Genomic DNA, 24,135 nt, shown 5'->3' on the forward strand with positions numbered 1-24,135 from the left:
AAAGGAAGGACTAGAAGCAAAGTAACTGGCAAGGAAGAGCAACACCGGCAGTGAGACCTCAAGGGCAGCTGTACTCTGAATTCCAGAGAGGATAAGTTGCTGGCTGACCGGTGAGATGAGACCACAGTAACAGTGGGACCATAAGCTCCAACGTACAACCTGCAAGTTGACCTGAATATCAACAGCAGTGAAACCTAACAAATGTGGCGGGATTTTCACTCTGCCCAAGCTTATATAACTTTTGGTTGGATTTGCAGTTTCGTTCCACAAAATGTCTAAGTAGAGGCTAGCGTTACATTTACAGAGCAGACCTGGCAGCTCTGCATCCTGTGCAATCATTTACCAAGCAGCAGCTCAGAGCAATGCCATGCAATGTGGATTTATACCAGCTCCTCTCCAACCTGCATGTATCCAGCGGCAGATCCTAATCTCTTTCCACAATACGCCGCGGTGTGAGGTCTCCCCCACAATTAATGGTGTTATGTGTGGCATTCGATATATGCCAGAGCTTGTTCTACACAGTGCAATTTATGTGCAGGGTTTTATCCCAAGGCACACTATGCGTTCCACTTATGAAACATTATAAAGTGCTGTACAATAAAAAGGGGTGCATATTACAAACTTCCATAGCAAACTCTGCCTGTAGAGCTTAAAGTGGACCTGAACTCTTGCACAGGAAAGCATTAAAACAGAGAGAAATACACCCTGTATGTACTTAGAGAGTTTAGCCTGTCTAATTCCCCCTCATTTGTGTCTAATCACAAGTTGTAATTTGATCTCTCAGCTGTGTCAGCTGACTGCCATGGCAGATAAGCTCATTTGAAAACACGGGATGTTAATATGTCTGCTTCCATGAAAGCAGGAAGTAGACACACTGCAGATTTATTGCAGGGTTTGCATCAGCTGTAACAAAGAAATGTTTTTCTTTAAAGAGAATCTGTACTCTAATATTCTTACTATAAAAAGCATACCATTCTATTCATTATTTTCTCCTGTGCCCCTCTGTGCTGTTTCTGCCACTCTCTGCTGCAATCCTGGCTTGTAATTAACAGTTTTAGGGCCCTTTTCCACCAGCGCTGGCTGAATCGCAAAAACGCAAACCGCTAGCGATTTTACAATCGCTACGGTTTGCTTTTTAACATAGGAATCGCGGTAGGTCATTTCCACTACCGCGATTCGCTTTCGACGGGAACGCGAACGCGCGACGGAGCGATATTTGCCGCGATTTTGCTATGCAGTGCATAGCATAGCAAAATCGCGGCCGCGAACGTCGGGGAATCGCCGGTTTTGCGATTCAGCAATCGCTAGCGTTCAGCGTGAACGCTAGCGACTGCAGGTGGAAAAGGGCCCTTAGGCAGTGTTTACAAACAAACTAACCAGCTTCTAATAGGCTCAGCTAAGCATAGTGTGTGAGTCATTCAGAGTGTGCAGGGGGCCTGCAGAGGGTGTGTATCGCTTCTACCAATCACAAGCAGCCCTGCACATTCCACACAATCAAGCCTTAGCCCGACAAACAGGACAGAGGAAAGATACATTGATTTATTACAGAGCAGATTAGAACAGGCATAGGAACTTATAGGATAGAAGAACTAAGGCTGAAAAATTTGTTACAGAGTCTCTTTAAAGGTTATTATGCTGTTGCATATCTTTTAGAGCTGAGATTAACTTCTGAGTTCAGGTCCACTTTAAAAAAAAAATATCTCAGAAATAAATCCTATACAATTGTAATCCTAATACCCTTTCATATTTAGTACACCATGGCACTACAACTATGTGATTTTTGACTTTACATAAACTTCCTATAACCCCCTTTGCTGCAACTTTAAAGAGTATTTGCAGCGCAATGTAACAGGATAAACATGAGTAGGAAAGGCCCAATCCTATTTAGAACTCGGCAGGTTTTTTATTTTTCTATTTTTACTGCTAGGGTTAAGAATCCAGGACTGTCAGTTATAACTGAACAGACAACTGATGTGCAGTGTCATTTAGGATCCTTTTTACACTAAATCAGTTGCTGTCAATTATAACTGATGTACAAGGTAACGTCCATGTTTCCCTATGGCCTCTTTCATACTGTACACTGAAAAAGTAATGCGGTTAAACTGATCAGTTGTTCTATAGCAGTGCGCTGTGAAATATCTTTCAGTTAAAAAACATGTTATTTGAATGGGCTTATAGGGAAATAAGGACATGACCTTCACCTGGGCTGCACATCAGTTGTCCATTCAGTTATAACTGACAGCAACCGATTCAGTGTAAACCTGCCCTAACTCTCACTGATAACTATAGGTAATTTGTGTTGTAAAACTCTTTGTTGTTGAGAAAAGTACAGGAAGCAGACAAACCGGTTCAATGGTTCAAGATTTCTTTGTATGGGAGATAAATAGCACACACAGAAAACCTACCCTTGTGTAGCGGAGACCGTCACGATTTTAGCCTTTAAATACAAAACAACACTATGGGATTCCAGAAAAGTCCTATGTAGGATTTGGACTATAGATATAATAGTTCATCTCATTGTGATATTATGCACTGTGAGCTGATTAGGCTCCTCTGTGTTTTAAAGTGCAGTCAGCCTAGCACTGGAAGCTCGGTACTGCTGGGGTAAAGTCATGGACTCAGTAGTGTAACTCCACCTGGTTCCTTTTAGCAGACTGGGGGCGGGGTGGCCCAAGCTATACTGTTAAAGGGAACCTAAAGTGACATGTGACATGATGAGATAGACAGGTGTATGTACATTGGCATGCATACAAATTCCTATGCTGTGCTCCTTTTCTTCTTTCCTTGTCTAAAAGGGTTAATATTCAGCTACGTAACAATGTTTTTCTCTGGCTAGACCAGGCATGGGCAAACTCGGCCCTCCAGCTGTTACGAAACTACAAGTCCCACAATGAATTTGTCTTTATGAGTCATGACTGTGGCTGTCAGACTCCTGCAATGCATTGTGGGACTTGTAGTTCCTTAACAGCTGGAGGGCCAAGTTTGCCCATGCCTGGGCTAGACGGACCATAGCATCCCACACTGATAAGGAATTACAGCCATAAAACACTTAAATGGCAGTGAACGGTGCTTCTGAAAGCAGGGGATAGATAAAACAGGTCAATAGATCATATACTTGAGCTCTCTGAGGCTCTGCTCCCACTTCAGCGGAGAATGGTCATTTTGATGACCTCTGATGCGAAAGTGTACAGGAGGAGACGGGACGCGGATGTGCGAGAATCGGCAGTATGCTGCAGATTCTCGGATCAATCTGCACAACCAGCACACAATGGAAACTATTCCATTGCCGTGCATTGGTTTCAGTTCGGCTGCAGTGCAATGTATCTATGTAGCCGTGTGGCACCGTGTACTGTAGAAACGGGCCCTTACTTTGACATCTAACTGTTAAACAGTAACCAGCACAACTGTCATTTTCATCTTTACTATTTACCTGCATCAGTGTATTACTTCAGCTAACATCTGGAAATATGCCTGAAGAAGGGGACTAGATCCCAGAAAGCGTGCATCATTTAACTTTACCAGTTAACCATTAAAATGTATTACTTTTAGAAGACTTTTTTTACCTACTTAATTTGGAGATGGGCACGGCATATGGGCCTGTTGTATGGGCTGGGCTACCAGCAGGCCTGGATTTACATCACAGGAGCCTATAGGCACAGATGTCCTGGCACCCAAGACTCCGCCCTCCATGAACCTACAAACACCCACGGAACCGCACAGCAAGTGTGCTAAATGGCCCAGCTGTTGCTTCTCCCTTACCTCCCTTTCCTGTCACAGGTAGGTACATTAGGCAATCCTCAGTATTAAGTAGCTAGAGGTGACCTTGACTGAAAGGAGATCCGGTCAGTGGAATGCAAAGACCCGGCTGAGTAAGCTGTCATTTACACTCCGCTCTGGACTCTGCATACGTAAGGCAGCAGGGAGGCACTTGAGGAGGGGAGTGAGACGCCTTTTCATCATCAGGCGCCTGTAGGCATGTGCCTACCGGGCCTTATTGTAAATCTGGCCCTGGCTACCAGCGTCACATCACTGCCTAGGCAAAATGACACATTTTGGGCAGGTAAAACCATTCCAATATTTCATCTGAGTATTCAGCTGTTTGCCTGAAGTTCAATTTTAAGGTGTTGCACATAATAAGTAATGAGGTTTCCAGCTTAATTCGCTGGGGAAATTAAACAGGGATTCTGGCTGCTACAGCCGGCAGCTTCATTTCAGCTACAGTTTGCTTTGCTTCACCTCAACAGTCAGTCCCAGAAAGAATAAAAATTAGGATTTTTTTTTTGTTTTAATTTCCAATCTGAAAAGTATGAGAAATACAATGATTGTTTAACAATGTTACACAAGTATTCCCCCTTCAATGAGATCTGCTAATCAAGTATCTAACAGACCGAATATTCACATTAATAAGGGAAATAATGGCAAGCTGCAAGGAGGAACAACATGCAGCCAATCAAATCTCCATAGCTCAGTTAAGCTAATTAAAGCCTTGTTCTAATTGCCTGGCACATTTTTCTGTAGTCTTGCAATTTTCACGGATATTAAAATACTACTTCAGTCTCATTTTTTTTTAAAACATATTTTGTGGAACATATAGAATGCAAGTACCCAAATGTTCCATATTGCACATAAACATTGTTTTTATTACCTGGCTGGGTTTGCAGTGCTGACTTAAGGTGCGTACACACATGCGACTATAGTAGTTTGAAACGATCGTTCCCCGATCGTTTCAAACGACGACCGTTTAAAAAAAAGCAGCCAACGACCATGAAGTCTAACGACGGACAAGCTAGATCGTTAAAAACGAACAATCTAGCTTGGCGGATTTTTTACAACGACGATCGTTTGTAAAAGTAGTACATCGTTGGAAAACGGTCATTCGTACTAGGCTTGACATGCGCATTTCGTTATATATCTCCATAGAACCTTTCATTTTTATGCGCAAGCGCAATAGTTGCTTTACGTGATGTAATGTTCGTTCTAACGATCAGATCGTTATACACCTTTAAAAACGAACATTACTTAGGTCGTTCTTTCGTCAATTAAAAGTTTGTTCGTCGTTCACAACGAACGATCGTTGTCGCATGTGTGTACGTAGCTTTACTGTGCCAATGTCAGATGTCTGTCTGAGAGAGGAGCTAGTCTGGGAGGGGTTTAAATTCATCCAGCTCATCAACAACCACATGAGATAGTCAGAGAAGATGTGGGAGGGGAATTCAACCGGCTTAGGCAGCCAAGTGCCCCCAGTATAGATGGCCAGGTAGAGGTGCACACAGTATCAATAGCCAAGTAGAGGTACACACAGTATCAATAGCCAGGTATAGGTGCCCCCAGTATAGGTTGCCAGGTATAGGTGCCCCCAGTATAGGTTGCCAGGTATAGGTGCCCCCAGTATAGGTTGCCAGGTATAGGTGCCCCCAGTATAGGTTGCCAGGTATAGGTGCCCCCAGTATAGGTTGCCAGGTATAGGTGCCCCCAGTATAGGTTGCCAGGTATAGGTGCCCCAGTACAGGTTGCCAGGTATAGGTGCCCCAGTACAGGTTGCCAGGTATAGGTGCCCCCAGTATAGGTTGCCAGGTATAGGTGCCCCCACAGTACAGATTGCCAGGTATAGGTGCCCACAGTACAGGTTGCCAGGTATAGGTGCCCCCAGTACAGATTGCCAGGTATAGGTGCCCCCAGTACAGATTGCCAGGTATAGGTGCCCCCAGTACAGGCTGCCAGGTATAGGTGCCCCCAGTACAGGCTGCCAGGTATAGGTGCCCCCAGTACAGGTTGCCAGGTATAGGTGCCCCCAGTACAGGTTGCCAGGTATAGGTGCCCCCAGTACAGGTTGCTAGGTATAGGTGCCCCCTAATATAAGTAGCCAGGTATAGGTGCCCCCAGTATAGGTTGCCAGGTATATGTGCACCCAGTATAGGTTGCCAGGTATAGGTGCCCCCCTAATATAAGTATCCAGGTATAGGTGCCCCCCTAATATAAGTAGTCAGCTATAGGTGCCCCTGGCACAGATAGCCAGGTATAGGTGCCCCCAATATAAGTTGTCAGCTATAGGTGCCCCCGGTATACTTTGTTCTGGAACAAAGACTTATTTCCTCTTGTAGAGGCTTTTTAAATGTGTTGCCAAGATTGGTCCCCAAGTAAGGAACAGGAAATCTGAGATACTGGAAGCCAAAACATCTCGGTAAAGTCTGGCTGTTCCTGTACTGTATCACACAACATTGCTTCAGACTGGTCTACATTAAGGCCCGGTTTCCACTGTGCTAGCCTGCGATATGTGATGACAGCACTTGCTGTGATGCGAACTTGCATCGGAATCCCTCTGGCTGTGCCAGGCGCGGCTACGAGAATCAGATGTGTGGCGTGATTTTATGCTGCCGTATTTGAATTAGGATGCAGCACATTGACTTCAATAGGCTGCAAAAACTGCATCCGAATTTGCGTGCAAGGAATTGGTCGGGAATTGCAGCAGTGGAAACGTAGACTTGAGTTCAAGTTCTGAAATCCTGCTGAAGGTTTCTGAGCATTGCAAGTCGATTTGGTTCAGTGATATATTGTGGTTAGTTAATGTAAATCTGAAGGACATTGCTGCATTGGATTGGTCCATTTCCAAGCAGCATAAACCTGCATAACAGGATTACAGTATTAGGTCCTGTAGCAGTGACTGGATAGTGCACTGGTTGAGGGCTCTGCCTCTGACACACCTAAAGGAACCTGGGGAGAACTCTGTCCTCAACCGGTGACTGTTCAAACCGTCTTTGACCAGAGAGTCAGACCAGGAGCCCCCCGACTCTAAGGGGTGAGCAATCTAAGCAAAGAGAGAGGACTGAACTTCACCTGGATTTTTAGGCAGCTGTGCTGCTTTATTCCATTTAAAGGCCAGAGTTTGCTATAAAGCTGCATAGCTGTGGAAAAATCCAGGTGGAGCCCCAGGCTGGATAGTGCACTGGTGCTGCCTCTGACACAGGAGACCAGGGTACGAATCTCAGATCTTCCTGTTCAGCAAGCCAGCACCTATTCAGTAAGGAGATCTTGTGCAAGACTCCCAAATACTGCTACCGCCTATAGAGCGCACCCTGTTCTGAGTCTTGTCTTGTTGGCCATCCCTAATCATCAGTAGGTTTCTGGTATGTGATACTGCCCTGCAAAGTACAGAGCTGCCCGTCTTCAGAAGCTCTCGGGACGTGCGTTTCCGACGCCTCCTGGGGCAGCAAGTTTATAGGGGGGGGGGGGGGGGGGGTGACGGTGATGGGATGAGGGAAAGAGAAGTAAAGGAGGGGGACATTAGACACCAGGGAAACTTCATAAGTAAGGTTGGCCCATGACTTGGCTCCAGTGTTTCATTTTGTATTTGAGTTTGACGCTCCCGCACTAGAGGCTCTCTCCAGAGGCTTCCCTGATCATCCGCTGTCGGCCGTGACCCATCTTCATTTTGCAGCCAGGCTCCCCTCCGTATAAGAGCACAGCCGCACTGCGCTGGCACCAATAAGCTTATTCCTGCGCAGCGGCACGGAGCTGCTCATGCACGAATAAAAAAGCCATGCCCAGGGAAACACGGTGCTACTGCGCAGGCCATATTGGCATGTACAAGTGCGGTCACAAGCAATTGTTGACTTTAATGTCAAAGGTTATTAAAGTGAACCTCCAGACAAAATCTACTCAGCAGCACTGAAAAGGCTTGGTGGTTCTTTAACAGTTTCACAGCATCAGAACGTTTTTCTTATCCAAGCCTAATTTTTAACTGCACAGAATAAAACTGCCCAGGCATTTTTCCCTTGATGCTGTGCAAAGCATGATGGGATTTCTGACGTGGTTGTTCTCCTGCTGTTTTGGCGCAATTTTTTTTATTTTGAATTTGAGATTGGAAGCCCAGCGAGCGCAGCTGGGAGGGATGATCAGGATACAGGACAGTTGGAACTGTGTCTCATGCTTCCTGTCACCTCCTTTCAACCAAAAAGATGGCTGCCCCCATGAAATCACAAACATTTGCCTGTTCTTTTCAAACAGGGTGGGTAAGAGATTATTTTATCTATTTTAATTAATATAACTAATGTAACTTAATGACAGTAGGTTTGTTTAGGCTGAAGTTCCCCTTTAATGGCGCGTACACACGCCGTATTGTTACAAACGACGGGCCTTATCAGTCTGCCGACAGCCTGTACTCACGTACTACTGTCGGCAGAACGACCGCCCCGCGGGTGGGTCTGACGGACCAGTAGTTTGTAACAATACGGCGTGTGTACGCGCCTTAAAGAGACTCTCTAACAACATTTTCAGCCTTATTTCTTCTATCCTATAAGTTCCTATACCTTTTCTAATGTGGTCTGTCTTACTGCAGCCTTTCCTAGTTGCACAGTGGCTGTATGTTATATAATCTAATCTTCTTTCCTCTGACGGCTTTGTCGGGCTCAGGCACTCAGGCAGGAATGTGCTGCTCTGTTTTGATAGGATAGAAGATATACACACCCTCTCCACGCCCCCTGCAGGCTCTGTGTGAGTCCCAGACTGAGCTCCTCTTAGCCTATCACACTCTGGTTAGCAGCCATGTCTTTTGTTTGTAAACACTTCCTAAAACTGGCAATTACAAGCCAGGATCGCAGCAGGGAGTGGCAGAAACAGCACAGAGGGGCCCAGGAGAACATAATGAATAGAATGGTATGCTTTTTATTGTAAGAATTTTAGAGTACAAATTATCTTTAAGAGGGTCCAAACGCAGAGCAGGAGGAGTGCAAGGAGAAGTGGTAAGCCTTGAAACTTGCACTGGGGCCCATTGCTCCTCCACTGGCTGTGTAGTTCCAAAACTAGTGCTGGACAGGGTTAAAACCAGGCAAAATTATTAAACCACCTAATTCACCTGTCACTGCACTTCTTGGGGAACATTAGCTTGCCTGGAATTTAGAGATAAAGACTAGTTTGTTTGTACTTAAAAGAGAATCTGTATTGTTAAAATCGCACAAAAGTAAACATACCAGTGCGTTAGGGGACATCTCCTATTACCCTTTGTCACAATTTCGCCGCTCCTCACCGCATTAAAAGTGGTTAAAAACAGTTTTAAAAAGTTTATTTATAAACAAACAAAATGGCCACCAAAACAGGAAGTAGGTTGATGTACAGTATGTCCACACATAGAAAATACATCCATACACAAGCAGGCTGTATACACCCTTCCTTTTGAATCTCAAGAGATCATTTGTGTGTTTATTTCCCCCTGCAGTTCTCATGCACTGAAGTTTCAGGCTGCTCTTTTCTTCCTGCAAACAGCTTTGCCCTTGTCTGAATTTCCTCAGTATGTGAAAGCCCAGCCAGCTCAGAGGATGATTTATCCAGCTTGTAAAAGATAAGAGAGAAGAGAGAAGCTGCTCTAATCTGAATAACACACAGGCAGTGTGCATAGAGGGGCCTGGAAGGGGGAGTTCATAGCAGAACCACAACACTGAAGAACTTGGCAGCCTTTCAGACACAGGCCTGACAAGTCTGACAGGGGAAAGATACATTGATTTATTACAGAGACTTTGATAGTAGAAAGTGCTGCAGTAAGCTAGAACACATTAGAATAGCTTTTGGAACTTGTAGGATGATAAAAAACAGGATGCAATTTTTGTTACGGAGTCTCTTTAAAGAGGGATTGTCTGCCACAAAATCAAATTCCATTTATCCACTGCTCTGTGTTCCTTGTGCAGCCTGGAACCTCACCCTGCATTGCGAGCACTGCAATCTATTCAAAAATGCTTCTGCTGTAATAACTCTTATCTCAGTCAGACTTGCTCTATTCTCGCCATTGCCGAAGACAGTGAAAGAGGGAAGCTTATATCCCCTCCCACAGTCCTGCTCCTCACTGATTGGCTGAGTGCAGTTCAGTGTGAGCTGAAATACAATGCTCTTTGTGCTTACAAAACAAGCAGCTATGACAGATTCTAGGAGAGAAAAAAAGTAAGGGAGGAAATGACATCAGTATTGGCTTCGGTCAGAGTTAACCAAGATGGTAAATGCTAGGAACAGAATTCTCTTTATTCGCTATATAATATTCACTGAAATCAAAACGTGGACAATAAAATACAATACATCTGTTATTTAAGTAGAGCAAGTAGTTATCTACTTATTAATTGTTTTTTCCTGGCATAGTATGGATGATCCTGCTGCTTTAACAGCTTTTTTACTGCCCAAAAGTTTAATACAAACATTCTAACAGGTTCTGATTTCCTGCATGTAAACCAGGAATATATTCTGCTCAGAAACAAGACAAGCAGAATTGTATTGTTCTACTTTCCAGGGCTCATCCCTATACAACATATATACTGTCCAGGAGAGCAGATCCCGAGCCCTAAGCGCTGGTTATCCCTGCTCACTGCAGCTCAAAGCCAGCCCCGCTGCACTATTTGTGTAACCTACAAGAAAGAGGATACAGCCGCGACTTGTGGGAGAGCTCAAGAGAAGGTCATGAGAAATGGCTGTGCTCTATCCCACTGCTGTGCAACCATTTCTGAAATGAGTAAATGGGAAATCCCAGATAGAGAAAGCCAAGACAGTGTGTGTGTGTGTGATCCTTCTGTGGATAATAGTCAATAATAAAGTGGACCTGAACTCTTGCACAGGACAGAAATGCACCCTACTCTTCATTACTAATTTTACACACTCTGTACACAAAGAAAGGTCACATTAACTATTACTCTGTACTGACAATGCATAGATGAGCACTGACTGGTGTATAGACACAATTTACCCTCAATTTGCGTCCCCCGCCAGCAGGTGACAGTGTGGAGCCATTGGTGCATCTAGGGAAACCAATGTGTATGTCAAACACTTAAACAGCAATCAGGGAGGGGAGAAAGGAAAGTACACAAAAAAAATAAAATCTTGAGAGAGTGTCTTAAATTGGTTATTTCCAAGCCGCAGTGAAGCAGAGTGAGTGAGAATGAAGTGAAAGTATAACAATTAGGCAACTTGTCTTAAAGTGAACCTTAAGTCAGAAAAAAAAATGAGTTTTACTCCCCTGGGGCTTCTACCAGCCCCCTGCAGCAGTCCTGTGCCCTCGCAGTCACTCACTAATCCTCTGGTCCCCCGCTGCCAGCTAGTTTCGTTTTTGCCGACAGGCCCGTTAGGACTGGCCACGCGTAGCTTTTTCCGCATTCCCGACTGCAATTAGCGCTATTGCGGGCCGCAGCGCGTACAAAAATACGCGTTGCCGCATATCAATGCGTTCGTAATGGGGCAACGCGTATTTTTGTACGCATTGTGGCCCGCAATAGCGCTAATTACAGTCGGGAATGCAGAAAAAGCTACACGTGGCCAGTCCTGACGGGCCTGTCGGCAAAAACGAAACTAGCTGGCAGCGGGAGGCCAGAGGATTAGTGAGTGGCTGCGAGGGCACAGGACTGCTGCAGGAGGCTGGTAGAAGCCCCAGGTGAGTAAAACTCATTTTTTTTTCTGGCTTAAGTGTCCCTTTAAGTGCCCTCCAGTGATTCTATCAAAGTCTGTCAACCAACACAATCCTAGATCTTCATACCAACATTTTAGAACATCCAGACAGAACAAGTTAATCCAATGTTTCAAGACCACCCAGGGTCACTTTATCAAGGTAATGTGTTCAGTATACTGGAGGGTAATCGGTGCTAAAGGGCACTGGGAAATGAATGCAGCAGTTATATCAGAGAACTCTCCATTCATGTGCCAGACTTAGTGGTCATGTCTCGGATTCTCTTGGTGAAGGATTTTTTTTCCCATATTGCCTGATGGGTTTTAATTTGTTCTACATGTTAAATTGTAAAGGTAATGCAAATTGCTGCCCAGAGTATGGTAAGTAAGCTGCTGAATGACTTAAAACCATGTCATTTCCGCTGATCCGTAGCCCATGTTGCTATGACAAAAAAAAAAAAAAAAAAGTAGTTTGGAGTTACGGTCTGACGTGGCAGGTGTGGACGTCTAGCTGGACGCAGCGACGTTGAATACACGCTGAGTTGCTTGTTCGGTCTTGCTGGCCGCGGCGGACAGATGTGAGAGTGATTCACACTTATCTCCTGTGAATACCGCAACAGGTTACCAGCACATAAGCCTTGCAAGCTCTGAGCGGCCTCATAGCAGCCTGCCCAGCACGGGAGATTCTCACAGTCTAGCCTCTTGGACCTTTTCATATTTTTAAAAAAGCAACTGGTACTTTTACGCTATGATGGCATCTTCTTGTTGATTGGAGGGATCCCTGGAGACTGGATATCAGGAGGAGAAACCCTGCAGTATTGCCAGAGAGGTGAGCGATGGCCTGCGCCCCATAAGCGTGAACCCCATAAGCGCTCTGGCTGCAGGATCCGGTGAGTGGCACACTAAAGGGGGGGTCCACCCCCCAACAGTGATGAAAATGCAAAGTGTGACATATGAGTGCTGAATTTTAACAATATAACATATTTCCACAAGTGCCTTTATCTGTGAATATTAGATTATTGACGAGAGCCCCACTTCAAGGCATTGCAAGTACACTGACACTTTATTATACTGAGAACTTGAGGTTTCTAGCTTTCAGTGAAGCTTAAAGGACAACTGAAGGGAGAGGGATATGGAGGCTGCCATATTTAATACCAGTTGCCTGGCTATCCTACTGATCCTCTGCCTCTAATACTTTTAGCCATAGCCCCTGAAAAAGCATGCAGCAGATCAGGTGTTTCTGACATTATTGTCAGATCTGACAAGATTAGCTGCATGTTTGTTTCTGGTGTGATTCAGTCACTACTGCAGCCAAATAGATCAGCAGGGCTGCCAGGCAACTGGTATGGTTTAAAAAGAAATAAATATGGCAGCCTCTATATCCTTCTCGTTACAGTTGTCCTTTAAATCCTAATTTGTTAAGGTAAATCATTTCCCAAGAGTTAGAAAGATTCTTTTCACTTTTCAACACATCTTAATAACTTGTCTCAGTAAAAGCATCAACAGAAAAACAAAATTGTAGGTTACCTGCACTAAGTCCATATAGTGTCTTGTACAGGTGACTATAAAACTTCAGAGGGTCGATATTGAGAACATCACCTATAAAAACCAAACATACACACATTTTACACCAAATCAGGTAACATCTATGTATAGAATTGTCTCTTTACCAAAGCCTATTGCAATAATCAACGGTACTAAAGGGAATTAAAGCGGACCCAAACCAAACTTTTTCTTTTAATTCAAAATATTTACTTGCACCGCTCTGACACATACAAAGATAAATAAACACTCCTTCAACCCTATGAGCATTTCAGTGCATGCTTTTCACCCTCCTCTTTTCATAACTAAGATTATACAGGTGGCAGCCATTAGCAATTCCTCCTTTGCCTGACACCTCCTACTCCACTAGTCTGCCGGATTCTGTCCCGGTAATATGAAAGGAAGGGAGGGGTTTCTCCAATAAATGTAAAACATTTTATATTTGTCATCATGCAAAAAAGGCTGCTATTTATTATTATAATTTAGAAAATAGATTTTATTTCTGAGATCTTGTATTTTTAATTTGGGTCCACTTTAAGCATTCAATTTTAAGAACTTGTCAAACAAACTTGACCCTAAGGGAAGTCTGTAAACTCTGTGGGCATTTAGGGGTGCAGAAAGCATTTACTTACCTATGGAGAGCTGCTTCGTAGCCCCCATTGTATTTATGGAAGCCTCCATCTTCTCTCACTTGGTGCCACAGAACAGCAGGTTGAAAACGTTTATAGCGTGTCCCTGGGGGCTGCAATTCATGCTGAGGACATGTGATGTATGCTGGGGGATGTAGTTCATTGATGCAATTACATCTGGCCAGAAGATGTAGTAACCACAACAATGAACTACATCTCCCGGCATGCATTGCGGTGACCGGGGGCATGCTATACAATCGTGGGAATTTCAACCTGCGGCACTGAGAGAGAAGATGGAGTCTTCCATACAGACAAGGGGGAAGGGGGGCAAGAGAGCCTCCCCACCCCCGGTAAGTAAACGCCTGCTTTACCCCAAAAGCATGTAGGGGCACCCATGTGCTCTGTACACTTTAATATACTTTAATGCATTTAAAGTGAATGTAGTTTTTGATGACTTCCAAATCTCTCTCTCAAAAGCGTGCAGATTTAGGTCAGGAGGTTTAGTTACTGTTCATAACAGCAGAATAGGGAAGGCAGTGATCTCAGGGATTTAGATAACTGCATCATTGTCGGTGCCAAAAGAGTTGATAGAAATATTCCGTAAGTACTGGTTTCCTCCAACTCTCATGCATAACACGCAGTTCTGTGAATGGGAATGCCAGGATGGTGAGAATGGTAAGGGGAAAAAACGGCCAGACTGGTTTGAGCAGACAGAGTGGCTATGGAATCTCAGATACCGACTTTTGCACCAGTGATGAACAGAAAATCATCTCACTACAAACCACATCAGGTCCTATTGGCACCGCCCAATAAAAGTCTGCTCTGATACATCTCAATTTCTACACACATGATATCACGAGCAGGGATACAAAGCATCTTCAATTGGTAGAGCATAAGAGAACATAAACGACCCTAGAAACCTGGCCTGGATTTATGAAAACTGGTAAAATGTTTTGCCCGAGTCATATGGAACAAAACGTGGATTGTTTTTGTTATTAGTATCTGAGCAGATTTTATAAACCGTGCAGATTCTATAAATCAATCCATAGAACTCAGCTGTTCCTTTTTTCCCACAGTAAAGATTAAGAATTCAGAGTTCTAACTGGCAGTTCCTCCGCAGTCTGACAGTAGAGTAAAGCTTCTTATCCACACTAGAATGCCCGAGACAACCACTTCTGCTGAGAGTCTAGTGTGTGTAAGGCAGTCCCTTGATTGCCCGTGGCATGTTGGTGAATGATTCGGTGGTTCGTCGCAGCCAAGGGCACTGTTCTATTCCTCCATCAGCGGATCGACTCCGCCCAGAAGCATTTAGCAACAGAACACATCAATATCCTAGTTAAAGGGTATAGATGCATCTGTGCCGCGGCATCCCCAAACTGTCACCCAAGGAATTGCACCCCGATCCCTCCCAGACGACAGTCCTTATATGGGTGTAGGAGAACTTCTTATTGACGCCTTGTTGTGGGACAGAAGGAGGCTACAGAGGCATTGATCAATAGCAAGAAAGCTGATTATCTGACACAGTAGTAGGATGGGGTGTCTTGGTACCATAAAAAAGAAAAGACACAGGAACAATGGGAGTCCAGATAGCGTAGTATGTTAATAGGCAAATGGAGCGCAAATGTAAGTCACAAAAAGGACTACTCACAAAGGTGGGTTGCAGTAGGGGCAACCAACCACTTGAAGCAGGTGAAGACAATGAATCCAACTCCACTCTGGGTGGAGGTGCCTGGCTCTTCTACTGACCACATATGCTATTGCTCCGTTGTTATTGCCTGATGAAGCGGGCTCAAACCTGCGAAACGCGTTGCATATTTGGAGTTCATAAATAAAATATATTGACTGTCTTTACTACAGTCGTTCTGTGTCTACTTGGAGGAGGTAAGTCCACCACTACCTCCTCTATTTACCAAGAATTTGGTTTTTAAGCTCATTTAGCTTCCTTTTATCCTTTTGGCGCCTCTGTTCTCCTGCATAATATTGAGTCCATCCTGAGTGGAGGGATGAACCCCCTTTTTCTCATCTGCAGAGAGTGACTTCTTATTCCTGAGTGGGGTCAGGAAAATCTCCCCACCTGCCTTTACAGTGGTTGCCCAATGGTAACCCTGGTTTGTGAGTAATAATATTTACTCTATCTAGTAACCATTTACCAGTAAATATTACACTATTGGGGCTCTTGGTGTTCCTTGTTTTTATCCACTCTGGGTGTCCAACAGTGGACTGGGTATGGTCGCTCTCCTTAGTAAAAAGCACCGATTGCCACAATGGTGTCCAACCAGGTGAAACCAGAGGGATCCTGTCCAACCTCTCATGTCTGGGGAGTATTTATCCTTATTTGACACAGTAGGTGCCTTATGTGTCAGCTGTGTTGTGAGGAGGCTTAAAGAGAAACCATAACCAAGAATTGAACTTCATCCTAATCAGTAGCGGATACACCCTTTCCCATGAGAAATCTTTTCCTTTTCTCAACCGAATAATCGGGGGGATATGTATGGCTGATTTTGTGAAACACTCCCACAGTGTGATGTTACCACCTCACAGCTCTGAGGTGCTGACATCACACTGCGGAAGCCTTGTTGCATTATGGGAAATAACAGCTGTCCCAAACTGCCAAAAATGCAAGCAGCATCTCCTTTCAGTGACATCACCTGCCAGCAGTAAAAATGTCACCATTTGATAAATGTCAGAATGTAAATCAGGAAAAAAAGATTTTACAATGGGCAAACACTGACTAAATCATGTATACATAATTGTAAAAATAAAGCATTTTTTTTGTTACATTATTTTCACTGAAGTTCCTCTTTAAAATACAAGTTTAGGTTTTATACAAAGAAAATGTATCTGACATTTTACTGTGTACTGTACAGCAGATTTGATGTAGGTTGACATGGTAACAGGCAGGTAGAATTTTGCAATGAGAACATCCTCGTACCTTGTCCAGATAGAATGTTGAACGCTGTCTGAATACAGTGCAGACTCTCCCTGTAGCTAAGGTCCTGAAAGCAAAGCAGAATATTGACTGTAACAGACTGAAATAACATTCAGGACATGCTGATCTCTCTTGGACATGGATTTCAAAGATGTAAGCAATGAAGACATTTACTGCTGGCAGCCCAGTGAAACTCCATCAAGCTGAGCTCCACTTCTACCGTAAATGTTCTTTTGTTGATGACAAGCTTGAAGCGCCTGCCAAAGTCCACAATGACCCATCAAGCAAGGCATCTTAGGGCTAGTGTACACGGCCTTTTAATGCTCCTCTCGGATTGTAAACTCGATTTGTGTCAGCCTGCACCTGTTATGCAGGTTTATTATACAGCACGGCATAATAATATGCTGGCTCTTCAGAAATAAAGGCTAATAAAATCTATGACATGTTTTTCAACCATTCAAAATGATTTTGCAACCAATGTTTGGTATTTAATTATGGGGCACTGTACACTAGGATTTATAGATCTTTTTGACAATTTTTTTTGTATTTTATTTTAAAGTGGACCTGAATGCTTGCACAGGACATAAGGGAACACAGAGAAATGCATCCTGTATGTATTTAGAGAGTTTACCTTTCTAATTCTAGAGAGTTTACCTTTCTAATTCCACCTCATCTGTGTCTAATCACAAGTGTAATTTTATCTCTCAGCTGTGTCATATGGCTGCCTCGGCAGAGCAGCTAATTTCTAAACACAGGATGTTCTTAACCCTATGTCTGCTCCTGTGAAAGTAGACACTGCAGATTTATTGCAGGATTTATATCAGTTGTAATAAAGATATGTTTTTCTTTACAGATTATTTAGCTGTTGCTCATCTGTTACACGCGTAGATGAGGCTCCAATCCGGCAGCTCGATTAGCCGCCGCATCGCCTCTTCCGCATCCCCGCTGTGTCCCCGCTCGCCGGATTCGATTCCCCGCTCGTCTCCGCTTATCTTCCGCTCGATTACCTGCCATTGTCCCCTCGCGGGGTACGAGCAGGGAATCGGCAGTAGCAAGATCCATCCCGTCGGATCTTATCAATCGATCCGCATCAGCGGCTTGATTGATAAGGAACATCGGAGCCTCATCTACGCGTGTAGATGAGACTTTAGAGCAGAGAGGAAGGTTTGAGTTCAGGCGCACTTAGTTTCCACTAGCCACAGTGCAATGAGATCATCGCATTGAACTTATAATAGGCTGTCAGGTAGTTTCTTGTATGCCCATTTTCAAAATGTCAAGCTCCTCACATAAACAGTTATTGACGTGCTTGAGAGAGGTGTGCTGTGGTCATTTTTGATAAACAGCCTTCTGAATCCCATGCAGTGATAAAGCATCGAATGAAAACATTTAAAATACAAATTAAGCACACAAAAAATAAATACAATGAATCTATCTGGTGTACACGTTTTATCTTCAAAACAAAAACACATCAATTCTACCAGGTACTCTTCCACACAGTTAAGGATTCTGCGGGCATATGGATCAGTGCATGACTAAACGATAACAAACAAGAGCTAATGGCAAGCTAGATAACACTTCAGTTCAAAAAAAACAGTAATTAAAAGGAAGGAGTTGAGTAGTGGGAATTAAGAGTAAACCGTTTTTTCCTACTTCTATCTTTATATACACACACACACAAACATACTCACACATTATTATAAAGCGCCCACATCTTTTGTAGCTCTGTACAGAGTAAGAAATAGTGTACAGTGTACAGAACAATACAGACACACTGAGTGGCCAAAAAAAATGAGACACCCCTTATTTTATAGTCAACCAGTCCAACAGTAACATAGAATGATGTAACAAGTTGCTTATATAAGGAATGCTTGGCTTCATACGACAGTTATCACAAAAGTTAATATCAAAATGGGTAAGACGAATGACTTTGAGACTAAAAATCTATTCAGCAGCACTGAAAAGGCTTGGTGTTTCTTTAACAGTTTCAAAGCATCAGAACTTTGTTTTTCTTACCCAAGCCTCATTTTTAGCTGCACAGATTAAAACTGCCCGGGCATTTTTCCACTGATGCTGTGCAAAGCATGATGGGATTTCTGATGTTGTTGCTCTCATTCTGCTGTTTTGGTGCACATTTTTTTATTTTTTTATTTTGAATTTGAGATTTGAAGCCTAGAGTCTGCAACTGGGAGGGGTGATCAGGACACAGGGTAGTTGGAACTGTGTTTCATGCTCTCTGTAAACTCCTTTCAACCAAAAAGATGGCTGCCCCCATGAAATCACAAACATTTGCCTGTTCTTTTAAAACAAGGTGGGTAAGAGGTTATATGACCCACCTATTTTAATTAACATAACTGATGTAACTTAATGACAGTGGGCTCGATTCACAAAGCGGTGCTAACCCAGTTAGAGACTTTAGGCGTGATAACCATTGCACCACGCTGGTGAAAAGCCAGTTTAGGCGTAATAAGTTTAGGTGTGATAAGTTTAGGCATGATAAGTTTAGATAAGTTTGGATCGCGCGCAAAGTCCCGCACGCAAAGCAGCGCCATTAAACTCTATGCGAAGTGCACCAGACTTTGCTAGCGCAAAACTTTTGATCAGCTGTGCACTGCGGTGCTAACCCAGTTGGTGCTTAAACTTATCACGCCTAAACTTATCACGCCTAAACTTATCACGCCTAAACTGAGTTTAGGCATGATAAAGGGCTTTTCACCAGCGTGCTAACTGTTAGCACCGCTTTGTGAATCAGGCCCAGTATGTTTGTTTAGGCTAAAGTTCCCCTTTAAGTGAATTTAAACGAGGGATGATCGTCTGTGCAAGAAGAGCTGGTGCTACCATCTCTGAAATGACAGTACTTTTAGCATTATATTGCCCAACAGTAACTTGGGTGTTTACAGAGTGGCAGATGAGGATAAGTAGCAATTGAGTAGTTCAATGTCAGGTTGATCTTATAATTTCTAAATGTGGTGTGGTTATATTCCATATGACCTGTGACCTGTTATATTATTTTGCGGTTTGGATATTTCTATTCGATCAATAAAACTTTCGTAAAAGAAAGTATAAAATTGCGTCCCCCCCCCCCCCCCCCGACTGACAGCGTGATTCCTGGTCTCCTCTGGTGTCATCGCTGTGTCCACTTTTACCGCGAGTGCCTGTACCGCGTAATACTAGGCGCGTGTGACGTCACACATGTGCCTGGTGACACATAGTACTGGCACTCGCGGTAAAGGTGGACACAGCAATGACGGTGGATTAAGACAGGAATCGCACCGACTGAAATCGCACCAGTGGAGATTTTAAAATACTGCAAACAGGCACGGGCGGGAGTCATCGGAATATCGAACGCCCTTACCGCCACGCACCCAATCGAGCACTTGCCACTGAGATTTTTTAGCATGTTCGATCGATCCTTTCAACCAGTTTTGGCCTGAAATTGATCAAAGCATCGCTCTGGCCGACATGTTACGGCACAGATTTTCCTCAGATTCCATCATTTTATTGATCATCTCGCAGAATTGTATGACCATGCCAAATCAACTGTCATGTTACACTGTATAACAATTCCTGCACCACAATTAATGTATATCCATTCAGAATAAGTCCTCATCAGTAGCCCTGTCAGTGTAGCCATCCACACCCACACACATACATCAATATTAGGGCGTCGTCAGGCCTTCACAAAGTCTCTGATTAAGCATGCAGAGTCCAAATGATAGTGACTAATGAAGCAGGCATGAATAAAAAATGAACATAACATCACACTGTTAATATCGTTTAGCAGAGACTATAAAACGAAGGCAGACATAGCTTGGCTCAGGCCGTTCCCCTGAGTGATGAATTACATCAGCAGCCGGCATCTCACGCTAGGAGCAGAAATCAGACAAATATTCTTATAATATCTCTCCCTCTATTAATTTCTCGGATAATAAATAAACTCGTCCCTGCCATAAAGCACCACAGAAGGGAAATTCAGTTATTGCCGGAAAGCTGTCAATTCACACTGGTAAGAATTGGCTGTGAATAAATGAAAGCACATTACATGGAAAATTATAAAGTGATATTTATCGAGCAATAAATGGTTTAATTTATGCAATCAGCGTCGCTTTCATTGAAAGTACAAACCTACATTATTGGCCATTACAGCCCTGTGAGTTCCTGGATGTTTCTGCTTTCAGTAGGACAGGGGAATATCCCTTCATTTGCACATCACTGTGTGAGTTCCGAAAAAACCCTCTCCATAGCTGCCTACTAAGGTTTCACAACCTTGGGATTATCATTATTTAGTGTTTATATAGCGCCAACATCTTCCGCAGCGCTGTACAGAGTATATGGTCTAGTCACTTAACTGTCCCTTCAGAGGGGTTCACAATCTAATCCCTACCATAGACATATGTATTTATGTATAGTGTAGTGTATGTATCATAGCCTAGGGCTAATTTTAGTGGGAAGCCAATTAATTGTATGTTTTTTGGAATGTGGGAGGAAACCAAAGTGCCCAGGGGAAACCCACACAGATACAGGGAGAACATACAAACTCCATGCAGAGTGCCCCGACTTGGATTTGAACCTCAGACCCAGAAGTGCAAAGCGAAAGTGCTAACTTCTACGCCACCGTGCTGCCCACGGAATTCACATGACCTCGTCCTACAACAGCTTTTATATTCCATGATATTTTAGTATGACTGGGATGTGCCGATGCTATCCCATCCCCCCACAATACTCGCACATTTCTGCCATATCACCCCCCAAACCAGGTGATAACATGTACCCAAACCCCCCACTGATTGACAGACTGAAATGGGAAAGATTGTGTCTCAAAACCAATAAGCGACTAAAGCGAAGTACATTATCTGTCGCCCACTATGGCCCTTTGAAATGGTTTTAGGCGGCAGTTTGGAAACAATCTCTTTACAGATCATGATGGTCATGTCTAGGAGATCTCATGGAGAGGCATGTGATTAGTTCGGTCAGGTGGTAGATATGAAAGTCTCTGATTTGCTATTTAAGCAGGATGTGATCACGGCAAATCTATCAGCTGGTCAAACAAAATCACATGCTTCTCCATGACTACTCCTAGACATGACCATCATAATTTACAGACACATGGTTTGGCCCTCAGTCAACAAGCATGTACTGCCCAATGGAGAGTGGAGGAAAAAATACACAAGCCGCTTCACACTACAGAAACTTCCACTGAAGGAAGGAAGGAAGGAGAGATAAGGGGATGATGAGTAGTTAAGGGTCTGGAGAGGTGACAGTGTTTAGGGAGGATAGATGGGGGGGGGAGAGGTAGGTCACATGGGAGGGCAGGTGGTGGTGAGGATCGTTCACATGGATTCTAGGACAGAAGATAGGGTAGGTGGGGGAGGGAGGCAGCATATGAGAGGCAGGTGAGGAAGGGTTATGCATCACTCCTGCTAAATATCAGAGAATGTGTATTGCTCACCCATTGGGGTTTCATCAGTTGCTGGCAAAATTGGGACTTTTGTTTCAGAGATAAATCATTTCAATGTCGCTTAACCCCCTTGGCGGTACGATTCTTTCCGGATTTTAGGGTCTAAAAGCGGTGCAATTTTTTTCCACCCTTTCAGACCCTAAAACTCTGCAATCACTCACCTCCCTGGCTCCAATGCTGCAGTTATGCCTCCATCCTCCGGGCGGAGCTGCAACTCTAAAGTGAAATTGATGGCTGACGTCATGACGACAGCCGGTGATCTCACCAGAAGGAAGCAGAGCTCCGAAGGAGAGGAAGAAGATTGACGGCCAACGTCAGGATCCCCCGGGAGGTATGTAAAACTGCCCGCTGCACGCTATACTCTGCACAGACCTCCCGGTGGCTACACTGAGCAGAGGTCGGAATTACCGCTCTTAGCTGCGGTTTTCCGCCCCGCCCTAGCTCGGGATTACCGCCAAAGAGGTTAACCATATCTGCCATCCTAAGCTTTAGAATCAACACATCATTCGTTCATTGAGCCTTAAAGAAAGTCGCCCAGATATTCTAAATTAAAATTAAGTGTAGACAACTATAGGAACAATCATGCATTTTCAGTCTAAGCACACAAAAAAAAAAGAATCTAAAAGAAATTAGGGTATAACCACTTACCAACCTCGGGTACTTGTATCTACCCCCCTCTGGACTTCACTTCAAAATCATCTGATCGGTGACTAAAGCCGATCAATGTGCCCGTAGTAAATGATCACCAGCATTAGCAAGATGCCAGCATTAAATACATAATTATCTTAGGGACTCAGTGGGTTTAATATGTATGGCAGTAGGGTATATCACTGCTATTTTTTAGCAAATTAAGGCTTGTAATTACTGATATAGTATAAAGAAACACAAAACAGAAAAAAATACACCTTTATTTCCAAATAAAAATATTGTACTAGTAAAATATTCCACCATAGAGAGAACAAAATATTGTAAAGAATTGAACATAATTTAAATGCTGTAATAACCGGGACAAAATGGCAAATAAAATGTGTGGGTTTTATCTACCGTAGGACATTTTATTTTAAAACTACAACGGCTAAAAACTGAGAAATACTTTTTTCATTTTTTTTCTTATTCCCTTTAAAATGCATATAAAAAAATAATTCTTAGTAAAAAAAAAAAAAAAAAAAAAAGGCACCTATAGAAAGCCTAATTTGAGGCAAAAAAACCCCAAGCAATATATAGAGCATTTTGGTGTGATAAGTAGCAATAAAGTTATTGGCAAATTCATGGTAAGAGCGTGATATGAGAAAATTGCTGTGGTTTTTAAAGGGAACCTGAACTGAGAAGGATATGGATTTTTCCTTTTAAAATAATACCAGTTGCCTGACTCTCCTGCTGATCCTGTGTCTCTAATACGTTGAGCCACAGCCCCTGAACAAGCATGCTGATCAGGTGCTCTGACTGAAGTCAGACTGGATTAGCTGCATGCTTGTTTCAGGTGTGTGATTCAGCCACTACTGCAGCTAAAGAGATTAGCAGGGCTGCAAGGTGACTGGTATTGTTTAAAAGGAAAAATCCATATCCCTCTCAGTTTAGGTTCACTTTAAGGGGAAATAACGTGGTAGGGTAGTGGTTAAATGTCTGCAGTAAATTTAAATCACTGGCTTACAAATATTGTTTTCAGTGTGGGATTAGCTTGAGTGAAGGAAAGGCTTCAATACTTACTCCAGAATCGATGAGTTTATAGAGAACAATCAAAAGGTCATCAAAAAACTCCACATTTATAAGATGTGCAAACCTTTAAAGACAAGAGATGACATCACAATACAAAACATACAGATCTAGAGTGCTAATCTCATCATCATAATAAAAAAAATACAAAAAAAAAAACTATCAACATTTCTTCACATAGTATACATCACTAATGAATAATATAAATGTATATCAGCACAGATGGCACTGTCAGTTATACACTGACAGCATATAGGTAGCAGTTATGAAAGCCAGTGTTTATAGTGCCTGTTTCCACTACACGCAGATTGGATGCAGAAAAACTGACTCCAATGAATGCCTATTGGCCTGTTTCCACTAAACGCGATTTTTCTGATGCAGATTTTCCCATAGGCATTCATTGGAGTCAGTTTTTCTGCATCCATTCTGCATTCAATTTGCATCCAATCTGCGTGTAG

The 24,135-nt window shown here is 43.3% G+C and overlaps 1 protein-coding gene across 1 annotated transcript in view; it reads right to left on the bottom strand.

The window, feature by feature from the left end:
- The window catches only part of NOC3L (NOC3 like DNA replication regulator), a 133,956-nt gene that overhangs the window by 11,474 nt on the left and 98,347 nt on the right, over positions 1 to 24,135 (bottom strand). Inside the window, exons 14-16 of the mRNA XM_068258071.1 lie at positions 23,672 to 23,744; positions 16,513 to 16,576; positions 12,937 to 13,008 (exon numbers count right to left, since the gene is read on the bottom strand). Of these exons, the coding sequence (XP_068114172.1) occupies positions 12,937 to 13,008; positions 16,513 to 16,576; positions 23,672 to 23,744 (209 nt within the window). The remainder of the gene's footprint in view (positions 1 to 12,936; positions 13,009 to 16,512; positions 16,577 to 23,671; positions 23,745 to 24,135) is intronic.

Source organism: Hyperolius riggenbachi, chromosome 10 (genome assembly GCF_040937935.1).
Source record: "Hyperolius riggenbachi isolate aHypRig1 chromosome 10, aHypRig1.pri, whole genome shotgun sequence".
NCBI classification, from domain to species: domain Eukaryota; kingdom Metazoa; phylum Chordata; class Amphibia; order Anura; family Hyperoliidae; genus Hyperolius; species Hyperolius riggenbachi.